Source organism: Electrona antarctica, assembly GCF_951216825.1.
Source record: "Electrona antarctica genome assembly, chromosome: 2".
Taxonomy (NCBI): Eukaryota; Metazoa; Chordata; class Actinopteri; order Myctophiformes; family Myctophidae; genus Electrona; species Electrona antarctica.
In genome coordinates, this window is record NC_136807.1 from 44,596,250 (window position 1) to 44,622,193 (window position 25,944).

The 25,944-nt window shown below is 41.6% G+C and overlaps 3 protein-coding genes across 4 annotated transcripts in view; 1 reads left to right on the forward strand and 2 right to left on the reverse strand.

Moving 5' to 3' along the window:
* Positions 1-5,912, reverse strand: part of phactr3a (phosphatase and actin regulator 3a) — a gene marked incomplete at its 5' end in the record, with an annotated part of 54,163 nt that extends 48,251 nt beyond the window's left edge. Inside the window, one exon of the mRNA XM_079490307.1 lies at positions 5,804-5,912. Within this exon, the coding sequence (XP_079346433.1) occupies positions 5,804-5,912 (109 nt within the window). The remainder of the gene's footprint in view (positions 1-5,803) is intronic.
* A 1,221-nt stretch (positions 5,913-7,133) lies between these two features.
* pigt (phosphatidylinositol glycan anchor biosynthesis, class T) lies at positions 7,134-21,515 on the forward strand. 2 transcript variants are annotated; one of them, XM_079519737.1, is made up of 11 exons: positions 7,134-7,622; positions 8,623-8,800; positions 9,058-9,185; positions 12,445-12,545; positions 13,582-13,756; positions 14,069-14,166; positions 15,389-15,545; positions 17,396-17,596; positions 18,676-18,841; positions 19,089-19,172; positions 19,401-21,515. In XM_079519737.1, the coding sequence occupies exons 1-11, from the start codon at positions 7,187-7,189 to the stop codon at positions 19,648-19,650; spliced, it is 1,974 nt and encodes a 657-aa protein (XP_079375863.1). In that variant the 5' UTR covers positions 7,134-7,186; the 3' UTR covers positions 19,651-21,515. The 2 variants fall into 2 exon arrangements, with proteins under 2 accessions (XP_079375863.1, XP_079375864.1); XM_079519738.1 differs by lacking the exons at positions 19,089-19,172; positions 19,401-21,515 and adding an exon at positions 19,060-19,081 and having other exon boundaries at positions 18,676-18,871.
* A 616-nt stretch (positions 21,516-22,131) lies between these two features.
* On the reverse strand, positions 22,132-24,624 carry wfdc2 (WAP four-disulfide core domain 2). The gene is made up of 4 exons (XM_079524459.1): positions 24,497-24,624; positions 24,107-24,250; positions 23,482-23,619; positions 22,132-22,976 (listed from the first exon to the last, which is right to left on the reverse strand). Exons 1-4 carry the CDS (start codon positions 24,594-24,596, stop codon positions 22,843-22,845), a joined length of 516 nt encoding a protein of 171 aa, XP_079380585.1. The 5' UTR covers positions 24,597-24,624; the 3' UTR covers positions 22,132-22,842.
* Between the last annotated feature and the right edge of the window lie 1,320 nt (positions 24,625-25,944).

A 25,944-nucleotide genomic window follows, 5' to 3' on the forward strand; every position in this document is an offset into this window, starting at 1 on the left:
CGTCACTGAAATGAACACGGGGACAGCCTGAAATATTCAGTTCAGCTGGCTATCCCTATCTAGATTTACGACCAAAGGTGATTGGGCCTATGCTGAACCCTTGAGCAGCTTATATGGCTCATTTATACTCGGCTTAACGACCGTGTCAGTCTGGCAAAAAAACCTGTGTTATAGGATAGCCTACCTACAGTATGATGTGTCTTAAAACAAATCATAGCTTTTATGGTGTTCTTTTTTTTAAACAGTTATTGTTAGAGCCTTTTATGACTCAGACCTTGTTTATTTAGTTGTAATGATGTTATAACAAATATTTGTCCGTGTTGGGAGGGTGGGAAGTCAGGTGGACTCTCTGTCACTGCACTAGCGACTCCCACAGGTTAGTGAGTCAGAGCACCTGTTCAGTGAGGAGCTGAACTGGAAGAATAGTTTGCAGTATGCACCACTGTGACTGCACTCATTGAACCTCCTGGAGAACCTCCTCACTGTCAGGTGAAAACAAGTTGCTGGCAACTTCATGTGTGGTGGCACGAAGCTCGTCTACGAACTCCTTAATTAACCAACCAGTAGGGGTCAGCAGACAGCACAGCAGTGCCAAGGGACAAGATGTTTGCTCTATGCATGCACAGTACACACGCCATTTTGGAAAGAACATGCAGGGGCCCTTCCCTACTTCCTTAACAATGTGTTACCGCTGATACTAATGAAGGCTCTGCTCCATTCTGGTCAAACATGTCCAAATGGAACCAAATGGACCCGTAAGGTTCCGTTTGGTTGCATTTGTACACTCTCAGAGTTATGGGGGTCCTTGAAATTAAAAGGTTTGAGAACCACTGCACACTAAATGGAACGGAGCCTTAATTAGTATCATCAGTAACACCTGTAAAGGAAGTAGGAAAGGGGCCCGGAAGCAAGGACTGTCTAAAGAGGACGAGACGCGAAGACCGTACGGGCGACGCCATGTTGCTTATGGTGCTCCATGGAAGGAAAGAAACATGCGCAGTTGAGACCAAGGAAGCTGAACCAAGGACTGAACGCGGAAGTGTTGGCTGCATATAGCCCATTGCGCCTGTTTCTTTCCTTCCATGGAGCACCATAAGCAACATGGCGTCGCCCGTACGGTCTTCGCGTCTCGTCCTCTTTAGACAGTCCTTGCCCGGAAGTAGGAAGAGTTATTCTGTGTGCATATATAGCCCATTGGCACAATGACTATATTGGAGAAACAGGGGGAAAGTTCAAAAGAAAATATTGATTGGAAGCACGAAATACAAGACAGACAATGAGTCAGATTTCCACCACTTCATTCATCAGTGACTCAGAGGAAAGGGGAAAGACATTGCCTAGAGTACTTTATTCTGGTAAGGCTGAGTCATCATCATGGGAGGGTTTATAGAATTTGATAACTCTCTTTTCATTAGGGAGCTCCACTGATATGTGCACAGTAAAATCCTGTGTGCTCTTCTCAGAGCATACATGTGTTCTGTGCTGACGGTGCTGGTGTCAGATCTGAGAGGATTATAAAGCTATCATCAACATGGGTGGAGGAGCAATTCACAATGAAACCTTAAAGATGGAGTGCCACGATTTTTTTCCACCCTAAAACATGATCATCAGGTATTATTATAATATAAGGAGGAAGAACTTTTTCCAAAAAGTGTACAGTATTTTATTTGTTAAAATCATGCTTTTATGTGGACACGCCCACCAGTTCATTAAGTATGCCTGGTTTGCCTGGTGGGTGGTGATGGGTGGTGATCCTCCTGAACTTAAGCCGCACCCACAGCTGTAGTTGTATGATAAAGGGGGAGGGGTTAGGGGAGGGGCTGATAGTGTGATGTCACTATATTACTGTTTATTTCATTGGCCTGTTTGACTGTCAAGGGTTCAGCCTCCAGGAAGAAACCCTAAATACAAAGTTAATACACCATTGCACATAAAAACGACTACAGGGTGTCTAATAAAGTACTGTCACCTTATAGACACATGAAAAACTGGAAAAATACAAAAATTGTGGCACTCCATCTTTAAAGGGACAGTTCACCCCTTTTGCAACCAGATCTTATTTTAATGATGTTTAGGAGTCAAGAAACACTTTCCTGGGGTTTTTATGTGGGTAATATGTGTTTTTAGATATGTTAGTATTTCAAAGTGTACAGAAACTATAGTAAAATACGCACATCACTTTGTGGAGGTGCTGGGTTCAAAAAGTGACATAGGAAAAGAGAAGGGAACCCGCACACTCATATGCTCCAAAAGATACATTTATTAACTCGAAACGTCGTTAGTATTTCAAAGTGCCCATGATGTCATGGACACTGGGGTCACTTACTTCCTGGACTACATGTTGTCTCAGTAGGACAGCCTTCCCCATGTCCAGAAGGAGGAACAGTGCACCAAAGCATTATGGGAATTGTAGTCCAGGAAAGAAGTGAGGCCAGTGTCCATGACATCATGGACACTTTGAAATACTAAAATATCTAAAAACACATATTAGCCACATAAAAACCCCAGGAAAGTGTTTCTTGTCTCCCAAACATCATTAAAATACGATCTGGTTGCAAATGGGGTGTAGTGGCCCTTTAAGAGACGAGACCCTAATTAATATAGTACGTCATCGTGCAACCATATTGAGTGACTAAAATGACAGAACTTTTGAACTGCAGCACGTCAATGTTTGCTGTTGTTTTTATCTATGGTAGTTGTGAGTAATTAGCCGTGAGAACCATGTGGCCATGTGGCCCAGAGGTCAGGTGCCTAATACCTTCCTTCCCTTCAGATAAGCAAAATTGTGTTTATATGAAACTATGGCTATGGTGTATACAAAATGCAGTGGCACACAATACATGTTGTTGTTCAATTATGCTGAGGTGTCCATCTCATGAGGGGAAATCCCTTTTGATCATAGGTTGTGATCTTTCCTGCTTTCCCAAATTTAAATCATTCTAAATGAATATAGGTTTGCAGAGTTTGCAATGAAATAACCATTCATGTTCTTGCGTGTTGCTGTTGTTGTTATTGTTGTGTTTGTGTGTGACATGTATATCGCACACAAACACCAGTTGCTGAGGCCAGCAATATATCAAAACGGCACACAACACAACACTATTGCTCATCACCTTTGCAAACTTTTAAAGAAATGAACTAAATCTAATCTAATATTTTGAATGTAATTGAATTAAAACATATCGGCAAAGATATTCATAATTGAATTAACCTTGTGTGTTCAGCACATCAGCGAAACATCACTTTGGTTCAGCAGCGTGCGACGACCACCACCACCAGTTTGTCCTGAGCTGTGTACAAAGGCTGTGGTGATACTAAAGATACAGGAATGATGAGGAATCTCTCTGGAATAAAGCCACAGGAACAGCCCCGCCTGGGCTCCGACTCTATCATCTGTCCCCCAGGTTTCAAGGTGTCCTCGCCGCACCATTACCTTACTCCACTCTGTGTTGACTAACTGCCACTTTGAGCTCAGGTGACGTTTTATTAGCAGGAGTATCTATAAGAAGGTCCCTTGCCTGAACAAACTTATAAAACCGTTTGGAGCTTTAACCCATTTTGGGCGGGTACCCCTTTTGGTGTTTTAACTAAGCATTATGTTATACTTTAGCTATTGAAAAATAGCAGATCTACAAGCTCATAGCGCGCCACCGAGTGGCGCGCTATGAACTTGTAGGTCTGCTATTTTTTTTTAATCGTAAAAATGCGGCACAAATCTTTGAATATATTCTTTCAGAGCGAACGTTTTATTTATTTCGACGTCAGGACTAAATGGGTTAATACCACATTTACTGCTGTCAGACTTACACATAAATCAACAAAAATCACACACACCGCCCTACTGTACATAAACAGCGATATTCAATACGAACCCTTTGAACGACAAATTCTCAACCTTTAACGTGAACAAGATAAAATGCAGGCCAGGTACACAGCAATAGTTCCCCCTGCCGTGTATACTATTTGTGTTCCTATTGACTCCTCACACCAGTGTTGAGTAAGTGGATGAATACAGTGTCCGCCACTGCAGCTGTAAAGGCCACTGTACCGAAGGGAGGGGGGAAAAAAAGGCTTAGTAATCCTTTGGCAAAGACTACTAGCACCCCAGCCCAGACACAAGCAGTGATGATCCATACAGAAGGGGGTGGACAATGTGTACTTTGGGTCACCAGACACTGACACTGTCCTTGTCAATGACAACTGTATTTACAGTGTCTGTCATTATGAAGCCATATAGTGGTATATTTGCATGTGCGGTAGATGGTATATTGATGGTCCTAGGTGCTGATGCCGGGCACAATCAAGAGTGTGACATGTTGCTTTTCGATGACTCGTGTCTCCCGGATGGGTTCAGCGTCCATAAATGGGGACGTGTGGCCAGTCCTGTCAGGGTTCCTGTGTTGTTTAATCAGGCGTGACAGCGGCCCAGTGTGACATTATCACATCCAGACACTTGCGAATTAAATCAGCCATAGGAGGCTTGAGCACAGCAAGGGCCCAACAATAGGAATGTGCTACAGTTGATGAGTGCACACAGGTGTTATTTCAAAGATGGGGAAAAAAACACATAAAGGCTCGTTTAGAGAACGATAGAGAAATTCATTTAAAAAAAAAATCTGTTTCTGAATCATTCACTCTCTTAAGCACCCTTCATGCAGTGTCTACAACTTTACAAGTGTAGGTGTAAGCAGTGAATGGTGCTACTGCCTAAAACCCACACAGTTTGAGCATAAATAGCCCTAAAGTACAGTAGTACAGGGCAGGCTGACATAGTGCTTATTATTATTAACAAAATAACTACCTACCTATTATAATGGACAATGATTTGAGTGAGAAACTAATTAATTGTGTTATTAGACCAAAACATGTTTAATGAATTCTTTGTCTTTATGCATATATGGTCTGGATGACACGTGGACCATAGTGAGACATACAGTAGGCTACTGTAAACAAGGGCTTGTGTTGGACAGCACACCTGCATGTCCCATGCCTATACTATTGCCTAGCCCTCCCCTAGTCCATGCTATGCTGAATCGATGCCATGTATGTGTGTGTGGCTGCATGGAATTGGAGGTCTTTGCACCTATACATCACGTGGAAGGCAGGGACATTGATCATAGCACTGTGCTCTCTTCGGCTGTCAATGCGCAGTGACCATGCAAGGCAAATAGGATGATGACGACGAGATACGCGAGGGCAAGAAAGAGTAAAAACCGAAATCTCCTGAATTATGAAGTCTGGCTGGCAGGCTGTGCAACCTGTGCGTGACACTGCGTGTACCCAGATAACAGACCACCAGGTAGCGAACGTCTAGACATTAACCCTAGCTGAGAATGATGGACCACGCCACATGGTACAAATATGGGGGAATCTTACAATTCGGTATAACATAAACAAATATACGGCCTAAATGCTGATTACAAAACGGGACTTGCAGCCATAACAACCCAATGGGCACACAGGCGTCTCATTTAACGCTCAATTCTGGAGGGGCATGCACAAATTGCACATGCATTCATATTCATAATGAAACAGATGGGCTATAGCACAATACTTTTCAATTTGCGTCTCCGTATTTCAATCTCTCATGCATGCATGCAAGCTAGGCTATTTTCCTTCAAACGGTGTGAACTGTGAAGCATATGCGCCGCTGATTATCCATTGGTGACTGTCTGATCCAAACCATTTGGCAGCGAAGGATGCCTTTTGGTAACAGCGATGCATCGCCAAACAAAACAAGCTACAATGAAACATTGCATAGCAGCATCTCAAAATATCCGTAAGATAAATATTTGGCTGTTACCTGTGGTGTGCACTAAATCGATGCCAGACTCGGTGAGTATGTTCGGGTCACTTTGAGATCTGCCTCGTTGCAGAGTACAGCCCGGCTCTATTCCATCTGATGTAGCCATGGGGATGGAGGAGGAGAGCAGCAGAGGAATTCTGAATCAAATATTGAAAACCTTTAGCAGAGGCAAACAGGGTCAGAAGGAAGGAAGCAGCGAGCAATAAGTGCTGATTTAATTCGACCTGACAACAGCCGCTTGGAGCATCATCTACCAGGGAGCCATGGTTGAAGCTGCTGAAATTCCTAGTAGGCTATGTTTCGGTGCGTGTATGTGTGCGCGCGCGCGCGCTCGCTGAATGTGTGGATGGATGCGGGAGGGAGGGGTGGGGTGATGTGTGAGTGTGTGTGTGTGTGCCCCTGGTGATGCCCGTCGGGGTCCGTCTAACAACATGCCCAACCAACAGCCACTGATACACAAACTAGGGCCTATAGCGCGCTGGACCCATAATGTCCCATGTGTGTGTGTAATTGTGGATCACAGTACAGGATGTGTCCAGTGTTAAAAGGACTATATTGCACAGAGGGAGACTGTCTATCATCTATTATGTCGTCAAATTGACAGCCCACCTATAGGATACTGTGGGTATTAGTAGCTCTGACAATCTGAAATGCCATATTGGATATCACGACACGATTGTGATGAATGATTCGAGAAATTAGGCTTAGTCTATGGTTAATTAATTTATATGCACCATTACATTAGGGCCATCCATTTATAGGCGTGTCACCGTGTCTAGCCTATTCAGCGAGTGTGTGTGTGTGTGTGTGTGCGTGTGTGTGTGTGTGTGTGTGTGTGTGTGTGTGTGTGTGTGTGTGTGTGTGTGTGTGTGTGTGTGTGTGTGTGTGTGTCACTACACACACACACACATATTAGGCCTATATTATATGATTATGTATGGTAAACAACGTAACACCGCATCACCTGCAGCATAGAATAATAATACTATAATACTATTATTAGAATAATTCATTATGTGTATTTGCACTTAATTATCTTCTTATTCATAGCATAGGCCATAGGTATTGCCATAATCTGCCTAGTATCTACCACATAAAATTATATCTGGTTAGATATAATGTTATGTCGTAGATAGGCAGATTAGGCAGATTATAGCAAGAATTATATATATATATATATATATATATATATATATATATATATTATTATTATTATTTTTAGTCCAGTCATATGCACACCGTAGTACCCCCGTAGTACTCTCAGAGTACAACCAACGCTGTCTCCGTACGTAAGAAGCAGCCCATTGGTTGACTGAACGTATGACGTTTCAATAAGGAAGTCAGTCAGTTGCTGATATTATTTTATTTATTCAGTTAAAAATGGCTGCGTACAGGTGCAGCTTCCCGGCTCTACTGTTCATTGTTTGTCATTTATCAATGCTCATTGTCGCAGCAGACATTCAAGACACGAGCCCCGTTATTAGCGAGACTGACAGCGTCGTGGAGAATAATAATAAAACCCCAGAAAGACAGAATATCGCAGACGAGACGCCTGCAGTAGCCTCCGAAACAACAAGCCAGCCGACTGCCGACGTTGACGAGGAAGGGACTCCCGACGATGATGATGCTCCAAGCGACAACAGCAAGGCCACTTCTTCTGAACCTGAAGTCACTCACAAACTGCCATTCGCTGCACTGCCGACTAAAGATGACTTTCAGGAAGAATTGGTTATAAGGCCCCTTCATTCGGGAGATGTTTATGCCAGCTTCCAGTTCCGCACACTGTGGGACACAGACTTCATGGGAGGAAACAAAGGTGAATAGCTATAGCTGCTACCCCTACAGTAAACCTTACTGTTCATTCAAATAAAAATACTAAGACAATATTTGACTCAGAACTACTTAACTACAACCTATTTATTTTACTTTTGTGCAGTACGTATAAATACATGAACTATTGGCTGCAGCGCCAGCTAGGTTTTCTATTCGGGCAGCAGCACATCCATATAACCTATTACCCTTTCAGTGAAAGCCAGCTGTTATAGACAGACTCTGCAAACATTGTTGTGCAGTGCACACATACTTTCCTATCTCAGACAAAAAACATTGCTAAAGAAAGAATAGCCTAATAGGACTACAGGCTATGGCTTAAATCCCATTACACAATATTTATAACAAGGTCCAGGACGCATGCATGTTCCTTTAAGCACTTAAACCTTATATACTTTGTTGATCAGGGTCCCCAACTTTTAAGGCCGCAACCCCCCAATAATCATATTTGAACTGGGGACCCCACACCCTGACAAGCACTTGGAATTGTAGGCATTACATTTAGCTTTACGTGGTTCCACACACTGACAGACATATTGTGAAACTACAACTACAAGCTCAAAATGCTAGGTATTTTCACAATGGTTTGCCTCTTTCTTACATAATATTTGACAATTTGGCCAATTTGGTATTCAAATTGTCTTCAAAGTTATTCAATTGTAACTTTAGGGAAAAAATGCAGATACCCTGTGAAACACTATGTTGTTTGTTTACTATTGAGTGAAAAAAAGTGTTGTGAGCTTGTAGATCTGATCTGCTATTTACGCTGAATGTCTGCCTGTTGACATGACCCCCAGAAAAGGGTTCATGGGATTGCATACAGTAGAAGTTAGAACACCAGCTTGGGTTGGAACTCGGGAGTTTATTACCTGCAGGCTGCTATGCTACACAAATCCGAACTTGACACCACACACACAGCAGCTTTTCTGAATGTTTACCCCTGAATTCCCTGTTATCAAATCGTCTTTGATTTTTATTTCCTGCAGCCTCCCACTACCGTCTGTTCCCCAAGTCGCTGGGCCAGGTGATCTCCAAGTTCTCAGTTAGAGAGCTGCACATCTCATTCACCCAGGGCTACTGGAGGACTATGCAGTGGGGGCAGCCCTTCCTCCCCTCCCCGCCTGGGGCTGAACTCTGGGTCTGGTTCCAAGACACTGTTACTGAGTGAGTATGGTGTATCCAATGCATAGAAAGAACCTGTAGGGCAGAACAATTAACCACTTAGTTCAAACCCTATATACTTAGCTGAATGGGATCCACCAGGGATATGTACTAGGTTTGGGTCGATTTCCATTACTATAGACAATTTTCCAAAGCAGTTACCAGAACCTGGGAAGCCGTTCGTTTACTTTAATTTCACCAGCCGATATTGTCTTGTCAAAGACAATTTTCTGAACATTGTATATCGTTCTTACCTGTAGTGTGGATGGTACATGGAAGGAGCTGACCAATGTTCTCTCAGGGATCTTCTGTGCCTCACTCAACTTCATCGACTCCACTAACACCGTTCAGCCTAGCGCCTCCTTCAAACCACTAGGTGTAGGCAATGGTAAGTTCCAAGGCCATATAGGTTAAATGTTAAAGTTCTACTATTTGTCACATACATTGCTGTATGCGAGATTTGTTCTCCACATTTGACCCATCTCTTGGAGCGGTAAGCCTCTGGAACTCGGGAACATGTACATCTGAAACATTTCAAAACCTCCCTTTCCCTAAACCAGTCCCCCCGTACCCCTCTCCTTAACACATACTGTACATGTGTACACACATGCATGCACACGTGAGCAACACTGAGCATGTGAAAACGTCTATTGTATGTAAAGTGCTTTGTACAAACAGACAATACAACAGAACAATACATAATACATCAGACAATACAATTAAAAACATACAGTACATAATACATAATACATAATAAATACAATATAATAAAATAAGGGCACTTAGACTGGTAACCACAACAGATTCCTTATGGCCACAAGACCAAACAGCTGCAGAGAATACAATTAGACATTTTCAGTTTCCACCAACAAATAAGATAAATCATTAACCGTAATATATTGGATAAACCGTCCCCATATTTTATCAAACACCTTTTGTTTATTCTTCAGAGTATAAGTGATTCTTTCCAGCCAGATGGGGCAGCAGAGAGTACACTGGGTTCCCCCCTCCTGCTCCCATCTGGGAACTCTCAAGCCAAATTCCAATACCCAAAATTTCGGCCACTCGCTCACTCCCACTCGATCACTCGGGGTCATTCCAGCTTGACCCGGAAATGGTTAACGTTCCGATTGTTAAAGTGCCCCATCGAGGAGGAGAGTGGAGTCGAGTGGAGGAGCCGAGTGGGCTCTCCGAGACCGCATAGAGCGAGTGTACATCAGGTGCAGGCTCGGTGGGGTATGTTGTCTCCTCGCTGCGGATTTCCGCATCACGTGTACATGTTTTTTTCCTTCTCCAGTGACATAAGTCCGCCTCCTCCACATGTGGCACAGAAAACACTGCTTGAAACCCGATACTATGCACCCGCCCCCCCCCCCCCAACCACTAGCTGCCGGCCGCTGACATGTTCTCGGCCGCTGCGGCTGATGAGACGCTGTCGCTGACCCAACACACACATGCACGCACACACATTAAACTAAAAAGCTTTGCTGTTTGTTCAGTTGAAGAGACACATTTTCGCTGAATTAATAGAGCAGAGCTTCAGAATGATACAGTATACTGTATCATTGTGAAAGGACCACAACAAGCCACTGGCTTTATTGCGTTGTGTGATATAAGCATAATAAAAGTAGGCTATATTGTGCGCACCTCAAAAGCTATAGTTAATTTCTCTCTGTGCATGCCTGAATGCACAGACTGCTATGAATGACGCCTTATGACGGTGACAAATATGTATTTATTTATATGTGGACTGAACTGAATATGTAAGTCAGAGAGACTACCTATAATAATTCCTGTTATAGTGTCCGTTATTTGCAAAAACCGTCGGAGGAGGGACTGTCCGAGGAGGGGGGGGGGGGGGGTATTTATACGAGCAAAAAGGAACGCGGGCTGCGGGCAGGTCAGGAATTCCCTTCACATTCACAATCATATAATATAAAAGTGTGCGCATCCTGGCGCTTATTGACTATTTCAGGAATAAATAGCCTTGTTGCACATGTTACCAATACATACCATTGGCCTCGGTTACATGCACAAAAATGAATTGTCTATTCTGTAGACTGTACGGCTCTGGGTTCAGAGTTCCAGTGATCCAGCTGTGTGACACTGTATTGTTCCACCACTTTTGCTCTGGCAATGTAAACGTATGTTTTCCCATGCCAATAAAGCCATAGATATATATCTATGAATAAAGCCCTTTGAATTTAATTGATTCACGTCATAAGTGATCGCGGAATGTGCCGTCGCTTTGAAATGACAGCGGAGTACATTCCGATTCTAGAGGCAAATCCACTCCACCACTCTGTCCTCGCATTGAATCCTCTCCTCCTCCACTCCTCCTCGCTGGGGGCGGAGCCGAGGAGCGAGTGGAGGACGCGAGGGGAGTGAGCGAGTGTGAAAGTTGCGGTATTGGAATTTGGCTTCAGGCAGACTTGATGCCCGGCCACAAAACGGCCTGGCCAATCAGCAGCAGCTTCTAGCAGCTTCTAGCAGCAGCTTCTAGCTTCTAGCTGCTGCTGATTGGCCAGGCTGTTTTGTGGCCGGGCATCAAGTCTGCCTGAGAGTTCCCAGATGGGAGCAGGAGGAGTGTACTCTCTGCTGCCCCATCTGGCGGAGTCAGGTTAGTGATATACACCCTCATCAGCCAATTATATTGCAATAGTTTTAACAGAGTGTTACCCGTCTGGGAGCACGGCCTCCATACAGGCCGTGCTCCACTCTTCCAATGTCAATTCCTCTTGTAGATCAGCCTTCCATGCATTATATTTGGATTCAGGAGAGAATTCTACTAACATAGAGTATAAATCAGAAATGATGCCCCTATTAAAGGGGTTTCTGTTTCTGATAAGCTCTTTCTCTATTATTGACAGGGGAGGGAGTGTCAAATAATTCACCTGTTTAACCCCTATAAAGCTTCTGAGTTGTAAATACGTAAATACAGCTAGTTCATCAAAAGAGAGTAAATTCCCCCTTTTGTCAAAAACATCCTTCCATTGTTTAATCCCTTTCTCGGCCCATATCTTAAAGCCCCCATCCGCCCTACCTGGGGTGAAATATTCATTTCCCCAAATTGGGCTGAATCGAAAACTGGGTTGGATATCCAAAATATATAGTCTAACATCCTGCCAGACTTTAATCATGTTTTTAACAATAGGATTAGCGGTATATCTTTTCAGTTTTTTACTCTAATTAGAGTAAAGATATTCAGGCAGCGAGAGCTTCAAAGAGTATGATTCAATGTTCCTCCATGTAGGGGATCCCTCCTCTGTATAATAGAACATTATAGTTCTCAACTGAGCTGCCCAATAGTACCATAACATATTGGGGCACTTTAGCCCTCCTCTATCATAAGGTAAATAATAACAGAGATAAACGGAGCCTGGGGCGTCGATTATTCCAAATAAAATTACGAAACAATTTTTCCATTTTAGTAAAAAAAAAAGTCAGGATGCGGCAAGGGGATATTCTGAAACAAATACAACAGTTTAGGGAGTGTGTTCATACAATCTGCTTTTAAAATAAACATAATTAATTAAAAAATATCAAGGGTATAGAAAGCTCTCTGCTGTAGCCTTTGCAAAGCACACATTGCATGATGTTTAGACAGTACAGATGTTCATATATTTTCTGTGGGGTTTTCCATTAAGTCACAGATCACCGCTTCCTTCGCTATGCCACCCTGCCACGAGAGATCGTCTGCACTGAAAACCTGACTCCTTGGAAGAAACTCTTGCCATGTGGCTCAAAGGTATGTGTTGTGGGTGTCATCCAATCAGCTTAAAACTTATACTGTTATTAGAGTCCTGCTTGGGTCCAATTTTGCAAACCTGCACCCATCCCACCTGTTAATAATGAGAACTGGGTACAGACCTGTCACCCGTGATTATTTAAAAATCCCAGAACTGAGCCTTTGCAAAGGAGGTTGGAGCAAAGCCTACAGACAATTAAAAAGTGCTTTATTTTTTTACTTGCCCTGCATTTTTTGAACACAAGATACAACTTTCTGCTGCAGCAGTGCCTCACATTTTGACAGAAAGAAATGTCACTTTGTTTATGTTACTGTTAATGTGCAGAAAACCATAATGTTATATCCTTCCACAACTAACAGGCTTTTGGTTACTTTGCAGAGGTAGAAATAGACCAACAGTTTAAGGATAACATCTAAATAAGTGACTAAAACCCTAAGCAGCCTATTTGGCAGAATCAATCACAACTATGTTACAGTATTCAGACTTTTACACCAGGGACACCATTCAGATTACCGAGCGGTTTATTCAGGAATCAGGGCAGCAAGCAAGACTATCAACTCAACAGAATCGCATACAAAATTTAACCTTAGAAATGTACCTGTCAAACAAGACCCTAATTCCATTCACCCACCCCCATCACTTTCCCTTCTTTATCCTGTTCTCGCCTAATTGGATGAAATTTGTAGATTTAAATGTGTTTTCAGTGTACTTTTCCTTGTTTAAAGTGCAAGGACATCTTCTCTAAAACGTTAATCTGAGAGCACTTGAGGGTGGTGCGATTCTTCAGCGATGAGCATCGTGTTCTATCCATTTTAAACTCTCGGCGGTCAGATATAAACGGCAAATGTGCATTGCTTAGCGTAGAATAATGATCAGCTTCTGCTCTATGCAAATGTATGCTGCATGCACTCAGGAAGAAAAAAAAACATCTTGGTGAACAGAAGCCCGTCAATGTTTTTAAAGCCATCAGTCCCACATGACGTTCAAACCATCTATTAAAAATGCACTGTTCATTATTCTTCTCCCTCATTCCAGGCTGGTCTGTCTGTCCTGATGAAGTCAGAGAAACTCTTCCATAGTAGCTTCCACTCCCAAGCCGTGCACATCAGACCTGTATGTCAGGACTGGCAGTGTAAAACCTCGTCCTGGGAGCTCCGGCAGACACTGAACGTGGTCTTCGATCTGCACACCTCAGGACAGGGCAAGCGAGGTGAGAGAGAAGGCAGTGGGAGAACTCTTCTGATGTAATCTTTCAATAAACCACCAGCTCGTGGCTTTATTGTGCATTACACCTACACCATGCATCACCCACACAAAATATTTATAAGCCTCTGTATCGACTCATATCGTCTGGAGTATATGTCTATATATATATTGCCATTTCGATTAGTTGAACCCACCACTAGTAGTATTGCCCTGTCCACATTCAGCAGTATTGTTTCGGGACAGTTGTATTTGAAGTGTGGGTTATACGCACATTTTACTACTTTGATTTTAAATGTGTGTCTGTCCGTTTTCTCAGAATGGTCTCTGTTCAAGATGTTCTCTCGGACCTTGACGGAGGCCTGCCCACTGGCCTCCTCCAGTAAAGTCTACATCGACATCACTGACAACCCACAGGTTAGTGGTGAATGAACTCCTCCTATTGTGCTGTCATCGTCTCAGTGTGAATGGCTCTGTACTGTGTCCTATTTTCACCCAAACTTGATTTCACTCCTTCACAAACTTCAGGGTAATGGTGGAAATTTAATTAATATACGTACTTGGTACTTAGTTAAAGCGATATTTGAGTTTTTGGGGAGTTGTATTACTTTTCCTATTTACACAGAGTCGGACAAACTCACATATACCTTTTTTTTAAGGTACGTTGAATAGTGAACGTATTCTAGTTCAGCTCAATTATGGAATGACTATGGAAACAAGTTCCAGCTCTGCTCAGAAGCTCATGATTGAAAACGTTGTACAAGCATATAGTGTTAAAACATTTTTTTAAACAAATGTTTCACAAGTACATATAAAGTCTTATTGTTAAAGAATTGAGCTGATTCTAAAGGCCTATTCATAGTCTGGTTTTTCGGTGGTGAGCTGACCACCGGAGCTGAAATAACGTTGAGCGGTGGTGAGTAAAAAGGGCTGGAGCGGTGGCGGTGGTTTGCTCTTCACCGCGGCTCGTGACGTCATGTTGTAGTTCGGTGGTCACCCCACCACCGAAAATCCAGACTATGTATGAGCCTTAATCTAGACTAGGCCAGGCCTAACTGTGTGAATTTGTCTGACTCTGGATAAGTAATTAATTATATTTCCCCAAAACCAAACCATCAAACCAAGTACTCACTCTGCGATGGATTTGAGACTATATATAATTTACCATTGTATTATCAATTTCACTTTATGGTCATTGTACAATACACAGGTATGGGTACAAAATTACAAATATAACACATTCCCATTACTACAGTACACTGCTGTCCAAAAGAACAGAAATGCATTATGTTATATATAATGGATATCTGACAATTAGAATCACAACCATCTGCGAGAGCTTTGGTATGAATATGGTAAATGGTGCATTTATAGCACCTTTATCCAAGGCGCTTTACAGAGATTGTGCATTACATTCACACATTCACACACCGATGCCAGAGGAAACCAACCTGCACATCGGGAGCAATTTGGGGTTCAGACAGAGTCTTGCTCAAGGACACTTCGACACCAACTCTGGGGGAGCCCGGGTTCAAACTGGGAACCTTGTGGTTTCCATCCGGTCACTCTACCCCTGATCCACTTCTGCTGCATGTGCCGCCACATGTTCTTTAATTGTAATGCTGTGTATGGGCTGCAGGGGGAGCAGTTTGACCTGACCCCGGCCACTCCCCTGCTGAGCCAGGCTGTAGTGCTGGGTGACAGGAGGACCTACGCTGTCTACGACCTGACCCAGGCCAGCACCTTTGGCTCCCTGCGCTCACTCAACATGCTGCTGCGTTGGAAATTCACTGATGGTGAGCAACATTATGGCAGAGCATGGCGTGTTTGCAAATACGGCCAGTATTTATGTTCTGTATTTGAATTTTGAAATACAATATTTCAATGACTTTAGAGTTATGTGTAGCCTATTTTTTTCACATAGGCCTGGATCGAAAATGTCCATCCAGCTAACCTAATTTGTAACGATATGCTTCTGAGAACTGTACAGTAGTTTCCAAATTCACAAAGTTCTTTGGGAAGCAGCAAGTAAATATAAGACTACTATAACGTAAAACATCAACATTCTTCCATCTTATCCTTTAGCATGCCTATAGGGCATAGCAGTGGCCGTGGTTTTCTGGTTCCACTGAAAATGCGCCCATTCATTTTTCCCATAGAAATTCACAAACATATTTATATCAATTATTTTAAGCCTAGAATCAAGCCACCCAGGATCCTGGTGAAATATGACCATAAAACTGTTTCTGTGAAAAAATTAAATTGACGGGTATTTGTTACATGAGTATATCATATCATTTAATATTAAATTATATTTTTTCACAGAATCGAAGGTTTTATCGTCATGATTCACCAGGATCCTGGAGGGCTTGATTCTAGGCTTAAAATAATTGATTGATATTTTTGTAAATCTTTAAAGGGTAAGACCACTTTTTTAGAGGTTTGGGTTGTTTTCTTACCTTATTATGGGCAAACTAGTCCATTCCATGAGTTATTTCGCTCCGTTGTGTTGATTATTAGAAATTTGAGAAATAAAAAAAGTCGCTCATTGAATTCCATTGTAACAGGGAAACAGCTCTCAAAGTCAGTCTTTTAGCACATGAACCAACGCAACAAAAGCTGATTCTGACAGTTTATGACACCAGGAAAACTCATACGGTTTTATTTTCGTCTTTTAAGATAGATTTATAAAGTTACTATTTTAGTCGGAGATAGACTGAAGCAGTGCTACGGCGTTCCCAACTCTCGCGGGTCGTCTTGCGAGGTTTCGTTTGTAAACAGAAGTCTCCACGCTGTTTGAGATGCATCCAGCTGCAGCCTCGCATATGAGCAGTCCCAGACACAGACACTTTACACACTTCTTCTAAAGTGTCTTCTAAAGTGTCTCCCTCAAACACGTCCATTGTGTATGTTTTTAGTGACAAGCGGGCGAGATCAAATCCATGTGTTTACATCCCCGTCATTTCCAATAAGGAAGTGGTGTACAGTTTTGGTCCAATCAGATCGTTTTTCACAGCAGTGATTCGGTCGGTGTAGGCATACCTACCGGATCTTCTTTCTACACAAATTAGTCAAAACAAGACAAAGTTGACATTTTTTATTAAAAATAAAACCGTATGAGTTTTCCTGGTGTCATAAACTGTCAGAATCAGCTTTTGTTGCGTTGGTTCATGTGCTAAAAGACTGACTTTGAGAGCTGTTTCCCTGTTACAATGGAAGTCAATGAGCGACTTTTTTTATTTCTCAAATTTCTAATAATCAACACAACGGAGCGAAATAACTCATGGAATGGACTAGTTTGCCCATAATAAGGTAAGAAAACAACCCAAACCTCTAAAAAAGTGGTCTTACCCTTTAAGGGGAAAATGAGTGATTATTTTTCAGGGGAACCAGAAAACCACACCCACTGCTATGCCCTATAACTCCAGCTTTAAGTAAAAAAAAGTAATTTAAGAAATATTCATGTACAATAGATATTTGTACACATACTGCACAAATGTACCTACTTTGCCATTTTTCTTAACTATTGTTGCTATTCTTTAGTATTTCTTTGTTATTGTTGTTCTTGCTCCTTACGTGTGCTCATCCCGTGTATATATGCAACCGTTTGAATCTTGAATGTCTCTCGTCTGCTCCCCGCGTGCAGCTGACATGCTGCGGCCCCTCCTCCATGCTGAGCGCTATGTGGCCGGCTACGGGCTGCAGTCAGGAGAGATCCACACGCTGATGTACAACTACCACCCTTACAGGGCCTTCCCGGTGCTACTGCTGGACAGCGTGCCCTGGTACCTCCGCCTCTACATCCACACGCTGACCGTCACCAGCAAGGGCAAAGACAACAAGCCCAGTGAGTGTTCCTCCAGGAAAGCCAACATTATTCTGTCGCACAAACATGATCGATTGACGTTTTTATTTCACAGTATGCAGAATGGGTACATTTCAAATGAAAGCACAGGTCAATACAAAAACTCTTACTTTGTGGACGAACCATGATGATAAAGCACTAAACTCCACCTTTTTCAATTCATCAGATACTCAACTACACAGTGAAATATCCCGTTTGAACCTATTTTGGACAGGCCGATTCTAAAAATCCTGATCTCAGTTTTCTGAAAGCCTTCAAATATTTATTCGAAAACGACAAAATATCGATGTTGCTATATACTGTACATGGCAGCAACTACCCCAAAAGGGGTTCCCGTCCTGAAAGGTATAGTTACAAAAATTAATTAATTAAAGATTAATGGGTTCTAACCCTTTACAGTCTATGGTTCTAACCCTAAGAGATTTTGCAAATGTAACCAAATGGACCTGTGAGGTTACTTTGTAGTTACAAATGGATAAATTAACAGAGGATTTTCACACACACGCACATGCACACAAATCAATACATGTGTATGATGAGGGGTGTATATTTTTGGAAATTAAATGAATGATATATTTGACATGCACAATCAAGCCTGCATTTTCTCTTAGTGTAGGTTTTGTTTATTCGTCATGTACATCTAGCTATTTGTATGCACCTGCCAATTTTTACCACAAGGAGGAGTACATGAACCGTGTTTTCAGTGTAAAGCTTCGTTTTCCTTTGCCTAGTGAAACACCTTGGGCCCTATTTTGGTCACTGCTGAACCCCTTATAACACGTTGTGAGCTTGTAAATTGGCTATTTGAACTATTCAAAAATGTTTTTCAAAATAGTAAAAACGGCAAAGAATGTTAGGGATAAGGGGTTTAGCACTGACGAAAATAGGGCCCCATGTCTTTTTTGCAGTCTCTCTTCGGTTAATCCATTTTAAAATGAATAATGATGATGGTATAACAACAATATCCATGATGACTATGAGATGGATGGTCGTCTGGCGTGGCATTATGTAGGGCGCTTCTGCCTAACATAGTATAAAATGAACATCAAATTGTATACTAGGCTACATCCATTACCAGCCGTCTAAGGACCGTCTGAGACCACATCTCCTGGAGATGCTGATCCAGCTGCCTCCTAACTCCGTCACCGAGGTCACCGTGGAGTTTGAAAGGGCTCTGCTGAAATGGACTGAATACACCCCTGACCCCAACCACGGATTCTATGTCGGGTGTGTGTTTACATTTTATATATACTGTATGTATATATTTTGGCCAGCTGTTCTGCTAAAAATGTGAAAATGGATTAATTGCATTTATTGTGTGCCATGCCATGGATACATTTGTGCTAATATATTGTCTATTGACATGGGTGGAAATATGTTTCGGCCTGACCTATTTGTTATGCATTTGGGCCATCTACAACTGAATAGTTTTGAACAGCTTTAAGTGACTGAAAGCTGTCCATTTCTCGCTCAGGTCCTCTGTCGTCAGCGCTCTTGTGCCCAGCGTTGTTGCTATGGATACAAACGCCACTCAGGAACGCCCGCTCTTCAGCAGCTTGTAAGTATATCTGTTCATTGTTGACGCTGTTGTTGCTGTCTACACATTCCAAATGTTCCAAAAATATCTCAGAATTGTGCTTAAATGTACCTAGTTACTTAACCACCATTGCCTTATCTACACATTCCAAATGTTGTGTGATTCACTATCGAGAATGTCTCAACAGCTTGTTGAACCCTAGCTGGTCCCTCACTCTGCTTCTCCTCCATTGTGTTCCTTTGTTTACAGTTTCCCGTGTAAAGAAGAGTCCAGCTACTTCATGCGTGTCTACACGGAGCCTCTGTTGGTGAACCTCCCCACTCCAGACTTTAGCATGCCGTACAACGTTATCTGCCTCACATGCACTGTGGTGGCCGTGGGATACGGCTCCCTTTACAACCTGCTCACTCGTACCTTCCAGGTCGAGGAGCCCAGTCCGGGTCTAGCCAAGCGAATAGCCAACTTCATCCGCAGGATGAGGGGCGTACCACCAATCTGAAAAACATGCAAACTAGAAAAACCCCGACCCGCATTTTTTCTAAGGAGGTTACCTATTTTTGGCTAATGCACTTGGTCGATTCGAACATTCAGGGAAGAACTGTTTCGTGCACTGGGAAGTTTTTAAGAAAAAAACTTTTAAACCTGAACTTTGTGTTTTCTTTTTAAAAGAAGACACGGAAAACAATATTTTGAACTGGATGGAAATGGATTTAGCACATTTTCCCTGCCTCTCCGTAGGGAAGAAGTATCGATACTGCTGATTATGTGGGCTGGAGGATAAGGGCTCTGCTGTCGTCATGGGGATGGACCCAAAGCTTTGTTCTGTGTTACAATGGGGGCGATATTTAGCCTTAGTTTCAGCCTGATTCGCTGCGTTCCGTGAAATTGGTATTGTCACTCTGTGACAATACAAATTTCAACCTAGGCTAGGCGATATTAGAAGAACACTAAACCTCAATGCTGGTTTTATTTATTTTCTTTTTTGTTTGTGTGTCATCGATATTGTTCAGCCTCTGCTTTTGAAGCCATAACACTACTACTATAGCCATAATTTCCTTGATGCCATTTCTTTGCTGGTTATTGGGGGTAGTAGTAATAATTAAACAAATCATGTTTTATAAACAATATATATATATATATATAAAAAAAACGTCATTATAAGCAATTGAAAGGGTAATTTTGAAAGGGTAAAAAAGGGTAATTGAAACGGCAACAAACCAGAACAATAATGAAGTCAATAAGGAAATGAAATAAAAACAAGGTTTCAGGAATTTACATGAATGTCGTTGAAAATGAAATCTGATACAGCTTAAAACACAAGGATACTTTGGTAGAGGTTTCGATAATTTAGTTATCTTTTCTACATCTTGAATACATAACTACATGCTAAAAGAGTGACTTACTGTACAATGTACAGTAAGGCAATGAGGATACTATTTTGTGGTGAATTTATAATCAACGGCGCAAAGGAGCGATATGCCTATATCTCACCAGTTGGACTAGTTGACATGACAAGGTATGGGTAACGGCACATTGTGCACATCCTGTCCCAAACCATACCAAAGTGTCCTTGTGCGTTAATCGCTTTAGGCAGGTTGTCCCAAATCGTAGACGGCAAGGGCTTGGAACATATTTGACTTTTAAGCTGTGTTACAGGATAGCCAGGAGGACCTTTTCATTTTCATAATCGCACTATAAAGCGTGACCTCAAGGGAATTATAGCGTCACTGTACAATGGTCCATGACAAATGTTAAATGTCGGAAAAGGCTTCTGCAAAGTTGCCGGTACTACAGTATATAAGAATAAAATACCATATAAGAGAGGAATGTATTGCTAAATACTCTATGGTTTGAAAAGAGCATACAACTCGGCAACATGTGCATTATTGGAGGTATTTGTGGGGTTTGGAATTGCTTTGTCAAATATGCTTAGTGCATAAAAAGGCTTCTAATTAACCACAAAATTATTAAAACATGTTTGACACTATTTAATGAATGCATGATTGAATGTTGAATGTGGCCATTGGCAGAATGTCTCCTTGACCAACTGCCTTTCATTGTTTTGCTTGCATCTAGTTGTTCACTGATTTGCTCATTGGTCAGGTTGGTGCAGTTTCAGCATGTGCTGTGGCCACTTCTCTCTCTCACCCAGCTCTACTGTTAAAGATGCATAAGCAGTGTGTGGAAATTGCCATGTATTCTTATTCTGTTAACCAAAACTCCATAAAACTTAGTTTCAGTTGCTCTTAAATTATTAACCACTCTGAGAATGTGTTAAGAGATGTGGGGAGCCTGGGGTATTATTGTATTTTCAATACACTGTTTTTTCTTTTTCTTTTTTAAATAAACACACATCTAAATTGATTGTAGTTTTGTTTTAGAATTTGACTTTTTTCCCCCATATATTGTATCGGAGACTAAGGTCGTAGTTGACAAACACTAGCCTGGCTAATAAGCCAGACCGAATCAGCCGTTGGCAAAAAAAGATTGCCAGCCAGACTCAAATACCACACGACAGTGTGATTTGAGTCTGGCTTTATTAGCCAGGCTAGACAAACACAGGGGCAAAGCCAGAATTGCTAAATATCCCAAAAATTCTAATCCAGTTTAGAAGTTCAAAATAAAGTATTGGCTCATGTCTGGGCATTAAATGGATAACATGAACGAACAAAATAATATGTCCCTGTACTGTTTCTGAAATGCAGAAGGGTTGAAAGCTGTATTACTTGCCCCTGAGTGTGCACTTCTTAATGTAAATAGCACTTGGCCCAACTTCTGGCAGACCTAGAGGGGACAGACACACAAGTCTCTGTCTTTGGCTAGTCGGCAAATTCTCCTCTTGCACATGTTCATTGCTACCGTGGAACGGGAAAAAAGAGTTTGGGGGGGGGACCTCTGCATTCCACATCAATGATGGTCACGTCTGGTTAGCTGCAAACTATGTTTTCGCTACAGACAAGTAGGTATGCCCAGACAGGAATCATAACGGCACACTTCAGAATTGATTTGGCTTTAGATAGACAATGGATGATTAAGTACACCCGCAATTCATAACGGAATAAAAATGTATGTATGTTTTTTTTTACGTATTCAAATTGTCACTGCAAATGAATGCAAGCTATTGTGAATAGCTCTATAATTTTGTATTTTGTCATAATTAGAGGACATTTATAGATGTGAGGACATGTTGAAACTTGAGGACAGAACAATTTCTTGGCATCTTAAAACAGCCTGGTTTGGTTCCAATTTGCACTTGGCATTCTTGGCCCATTTCATCATTTGTTTTTGCAGCAAAGCTCCTGCCCCAAAACGTCCATATAAGAGGCAGCTGTGAAGCTGAAAACCTGTTACCAACATGGTCATAAACACACAACGAAGTATCTATATGTCCTACAAACTTTTATTAACAATTGTATTACTTGAAGCATACAAACAGGATTGGAAATGTAAAAAAAAAAAACCCAGGACCAAAACGGCACACAGTACATTTCCAATCAATGTTCAAGATTAAGCTGTCACTCTTACCCATTGGACTTTTTAAGTGTTGTGTTGATATGTTAGTAAGATACGTGATGTGTCTTTGTTCCCCACTTGTCCTATCCTCCATAAATGCAACCAACACAAGTGCTCACTTATGATCAGTGGAGGACAGAATATGGCAGATCTATGTCGGTCAGTGCTGGTTGTCCAATCAGCAAGGCTCGCTGCAGGCATGGCCACAGGTTGTCCGGCAGCACTTCTGTTCCCCAGGACATTGACCGTCATGGTAGCAGTACTCGGCACACATGGGCGTCCCCTGGGGTTGTGCACACTTACCTCGCTTCACTACAGACAAGCAAGAGGCACAGTGTCTGTTACAAGATCTAAAGATGTTTGCATTCTTGCGTCACTGTTGGTCAGAAACCTTGTACAGTACCTCCATATTTCATCATTTTATGTTGCCTCATGAATGAATGCACTATTTTAAACTTGGTTGTATGATCTGCTATCTTTTGAATGATCACATATAACTATAAGCCAAAAATAGGGACTTCAGGTTGGAAGTAGTTAGGTCTGTCAGTGGGTTTTTATAAAGTATTAACAAAAAGTATTAACAATTAAAAAGCCACATTGAATCCATTGGAACACAGGTTATCTTTTCCATTTCCTGAAAAGGGACAGTTTTGGACATACACTGTACGTACAACAAGGTTTCTGACCATCAGTGACAATAGTAATTTATCTAGTTAACCAACAGCACATTTGTTTTGCATAGAAACAAAGGGTCTCTCATAGCAGTAGATATTAGAGACATGCAACATTCTTGCTGTCAATTTGGCCCAAATCCAACCTTTGTATGGTGCGATGCACTGATGTCCACATCCATTGTGGCAGCATTTCTCATCACTGGGACAGTCACTGTCATCAGAGCAGTACTCAGCACACATCCCAGAGCCCCAGTTTCTGCGAGGACACAATCCAGGCTTTGCTTGAGGGGAAAGAGTTCAGAAATGCCAAAATCAACATAAGCGTGTGCATTTGAAAAAGAAGCACACGCAACGATTCGGCCAAATAGCTTGACCGAATCATTGCAACCATTTCTGTTGCCCTTCAAAGCACAGCCAAGTTGAGCCACACATTTGACATCCCTTATTATGGGCTTAACTTCTATGACTTGACTTGTATCACTGGCCCAGAGATTGTGAGGTGTCAAACACCTGATAAACCAGCAAGCATTAGGCTCTTCCTGATTGATTGATTGATTGAAACATGTATTAACAGTTTGCAGAATTACAGTACATTTCAAGCACAAACTCAATACAAAGGCTGTTAACTGTGAGTGGATGACCCAATTAAGCATAACACTTGTTTCCAATAGGGTCCACAATGTTCAATTCATCAAAAACATTTAGAGACGTACAAATAGACACTTCTATATAGACAAAGGACAGAACAGGAATTCATCATAAACTTACAGAAAGCAGGAGGCACACAGACCGCTCCACAGTCAAAGGTACAGCACTTGTGGTCCTCAGGACAGTCCTCATCACACTCACACCCCTTCTTTGATGGGATCACATTCAGACGTCTTGGACAATGACCTGGTTTGGGGAGAATCACTGGTACAGAGAAAGAGAGAAATTGAGCTGAGCAGCACAACAAGCAAGGCTATACTTGGATCATGTTCAACTGTACATTAATGTCGAACATTGTTAAGCTGCAAAAGCACTTTTTTAATTGGAATTTAAAATATTTAATGTTTGAACAATGCAATACTATGCTCTCCTGTTTTTTATTTTAAACAATAGACTCGCCATATTTAAGTTTGCATTTTCATTAGGAGTTATGCTACTAACAAAACTTACCTGTTGAATTGCCAACAGCTTCTGCCGTGAAAACTATGCTCAAACATGCAAAACAACATGCAAAAATCAATGCACAAACTGCAGAGGAATGCATCTCCATTGCAGGCTTTACTTCCAACTGAAGAATGTACTTGACTGTGTTACTTTGGGCAAATGCTCCAATACAACATGCATGCAGTGTGTGCAGTGCACAAAATACTGGGTCCCTGTGCCTGTCAAGTTGCATTCAGCTACCATATGTTGGTCGTGATCAGAAAATGCCCTACAAATGTGCTTTTCATTTCTGTTGTTTACTATTTCTTTGTGTGTCTTTACTTTCCAAACATATATCTAAAGACATTTGCTATTATTACCTACTGACTGTATGCAACATTGCTATTTTGAAAGCAAATGTTCTCAAAAAAGATATCGAAGTCACAGGAACCATTTAGTAACGCCAGAAGTTTTTGTTTGTCAGTGGTTGAGGTGAAATGTTATTTGTAATGAAACTCATTTGATACTGGATCCTGGATCCCCAGATAGCTGCTTGGAAAGTTCTCAAGACTCCAGTAGAGTAAAACATATTGGGCTCCATTTTCGTCACCACCAAACCCCTTATCCCTAAACTTCTTTGAAAAACATTTTTGAATAGTTAAAATAGCCAGTCTACAAGCTCACAACGTGTCAATGTAGATTGGCTAGTTGAACTATTAAAAAATGTTTTTCAAAATCGTAAAAAAGGGATAACGGGTTTAGGGATAAGGGATTTAGCGGTGACGAAAATGGAGCCCATAGTATTCAGAGAAACCGTTCAGAGAAATTAAAAACACCACTCATTGTACTTGCATTTCAATCGATACTGCAGTTAATGATGGAGGAATGGTTCATTTTCAAATGAATTTGCAGAGGCCCACTGGTAGTTACTGTACCATTATTGACACAATGGCCAGTGCATGGAGGGTCAAATGACAATAATTAAGTTGGAATGGTGGAATTAGATACAGAAAGCACATATTCCATCTACAAGTGACAGTAGTCAATAATTTCCATAAAGGGCTTATGAAATCAGGCCTTGATACCTCCACACAAAAATAAGGTGTTAGCAATAAAAAAAAACAAATGAAATATACTGTAGGTATGGAGCTTGTTGCATTCCCTTTTATTTCCCACCCGATATTGCCATCTAGTGTTATCTTCAAGTGGTACAGTATCTGAGTTGTACACATCCTTCACACATTTCAGCCCAATGAAAACTGATAGGGCTGTTAGAAAGACACCTCTATAAATGCTTTTAAAATGCATATTTATTGCAGGAAGATGTCTCTAAAAGGGAGATAAAGCCCTGTTGTTTTTCATGATATAATTCATTCCTACTCAAGTTCATAGCTTTCATAGTAGAGTTCATGGGATTACAAATTAAATAGTTAAAAAGATAAAAGTTTGTGCACAAGTGTAGTGTTTTCTACAAA

Excerpts from the sequence above, each read along its gene's own strand:
- pigt (XM_079519737.1), top strand. The coding sequence starts at position 7,187 with ATGGCTGCGTACAGGTGCAGCTTCCCGGCTCTACTGTTCATTGTTTGT. Across the intron at positions 7,623-8,622 it reads CTTCATGGGAGGAAACAAAG|CCTCCCACTACCGTCTGTTC; the intron begins GTGAATAGCTAT and ends TATTTCCTGCAG. Across the intron at positions 17,597-18,675 it reads GGGCAAAGACAACAAGCCCA|GCTACATCCATTACCAGCCG; the intron begins GTGAGTGTTCCT and ends ATTGTATACTAG.
- wfdc2 (XM_079524459.1), bottom strand. The coding sequence starts at position 24,596 with ATGGAGATGCATTCCTCTGCAGTTTGTGCATTGATTTTTGCATGTTGT. Across the intron at positions 23,620-24,106 it reads CTGTGTGCCTCCTGCTTTCT|CAAAGCCTGGATTGTGTCCT; the intron begins GTAAGTTTATGA and ends TTTCCCCTCAAG. Across the intron at positions 22,977-23,481 it reads GTGCATCGCACCATACAAAG|TGAAGCGAGGTAAGTGTGCA; the intron begins GTTGGATTTGGG and ends GCTTGTCTGTAG.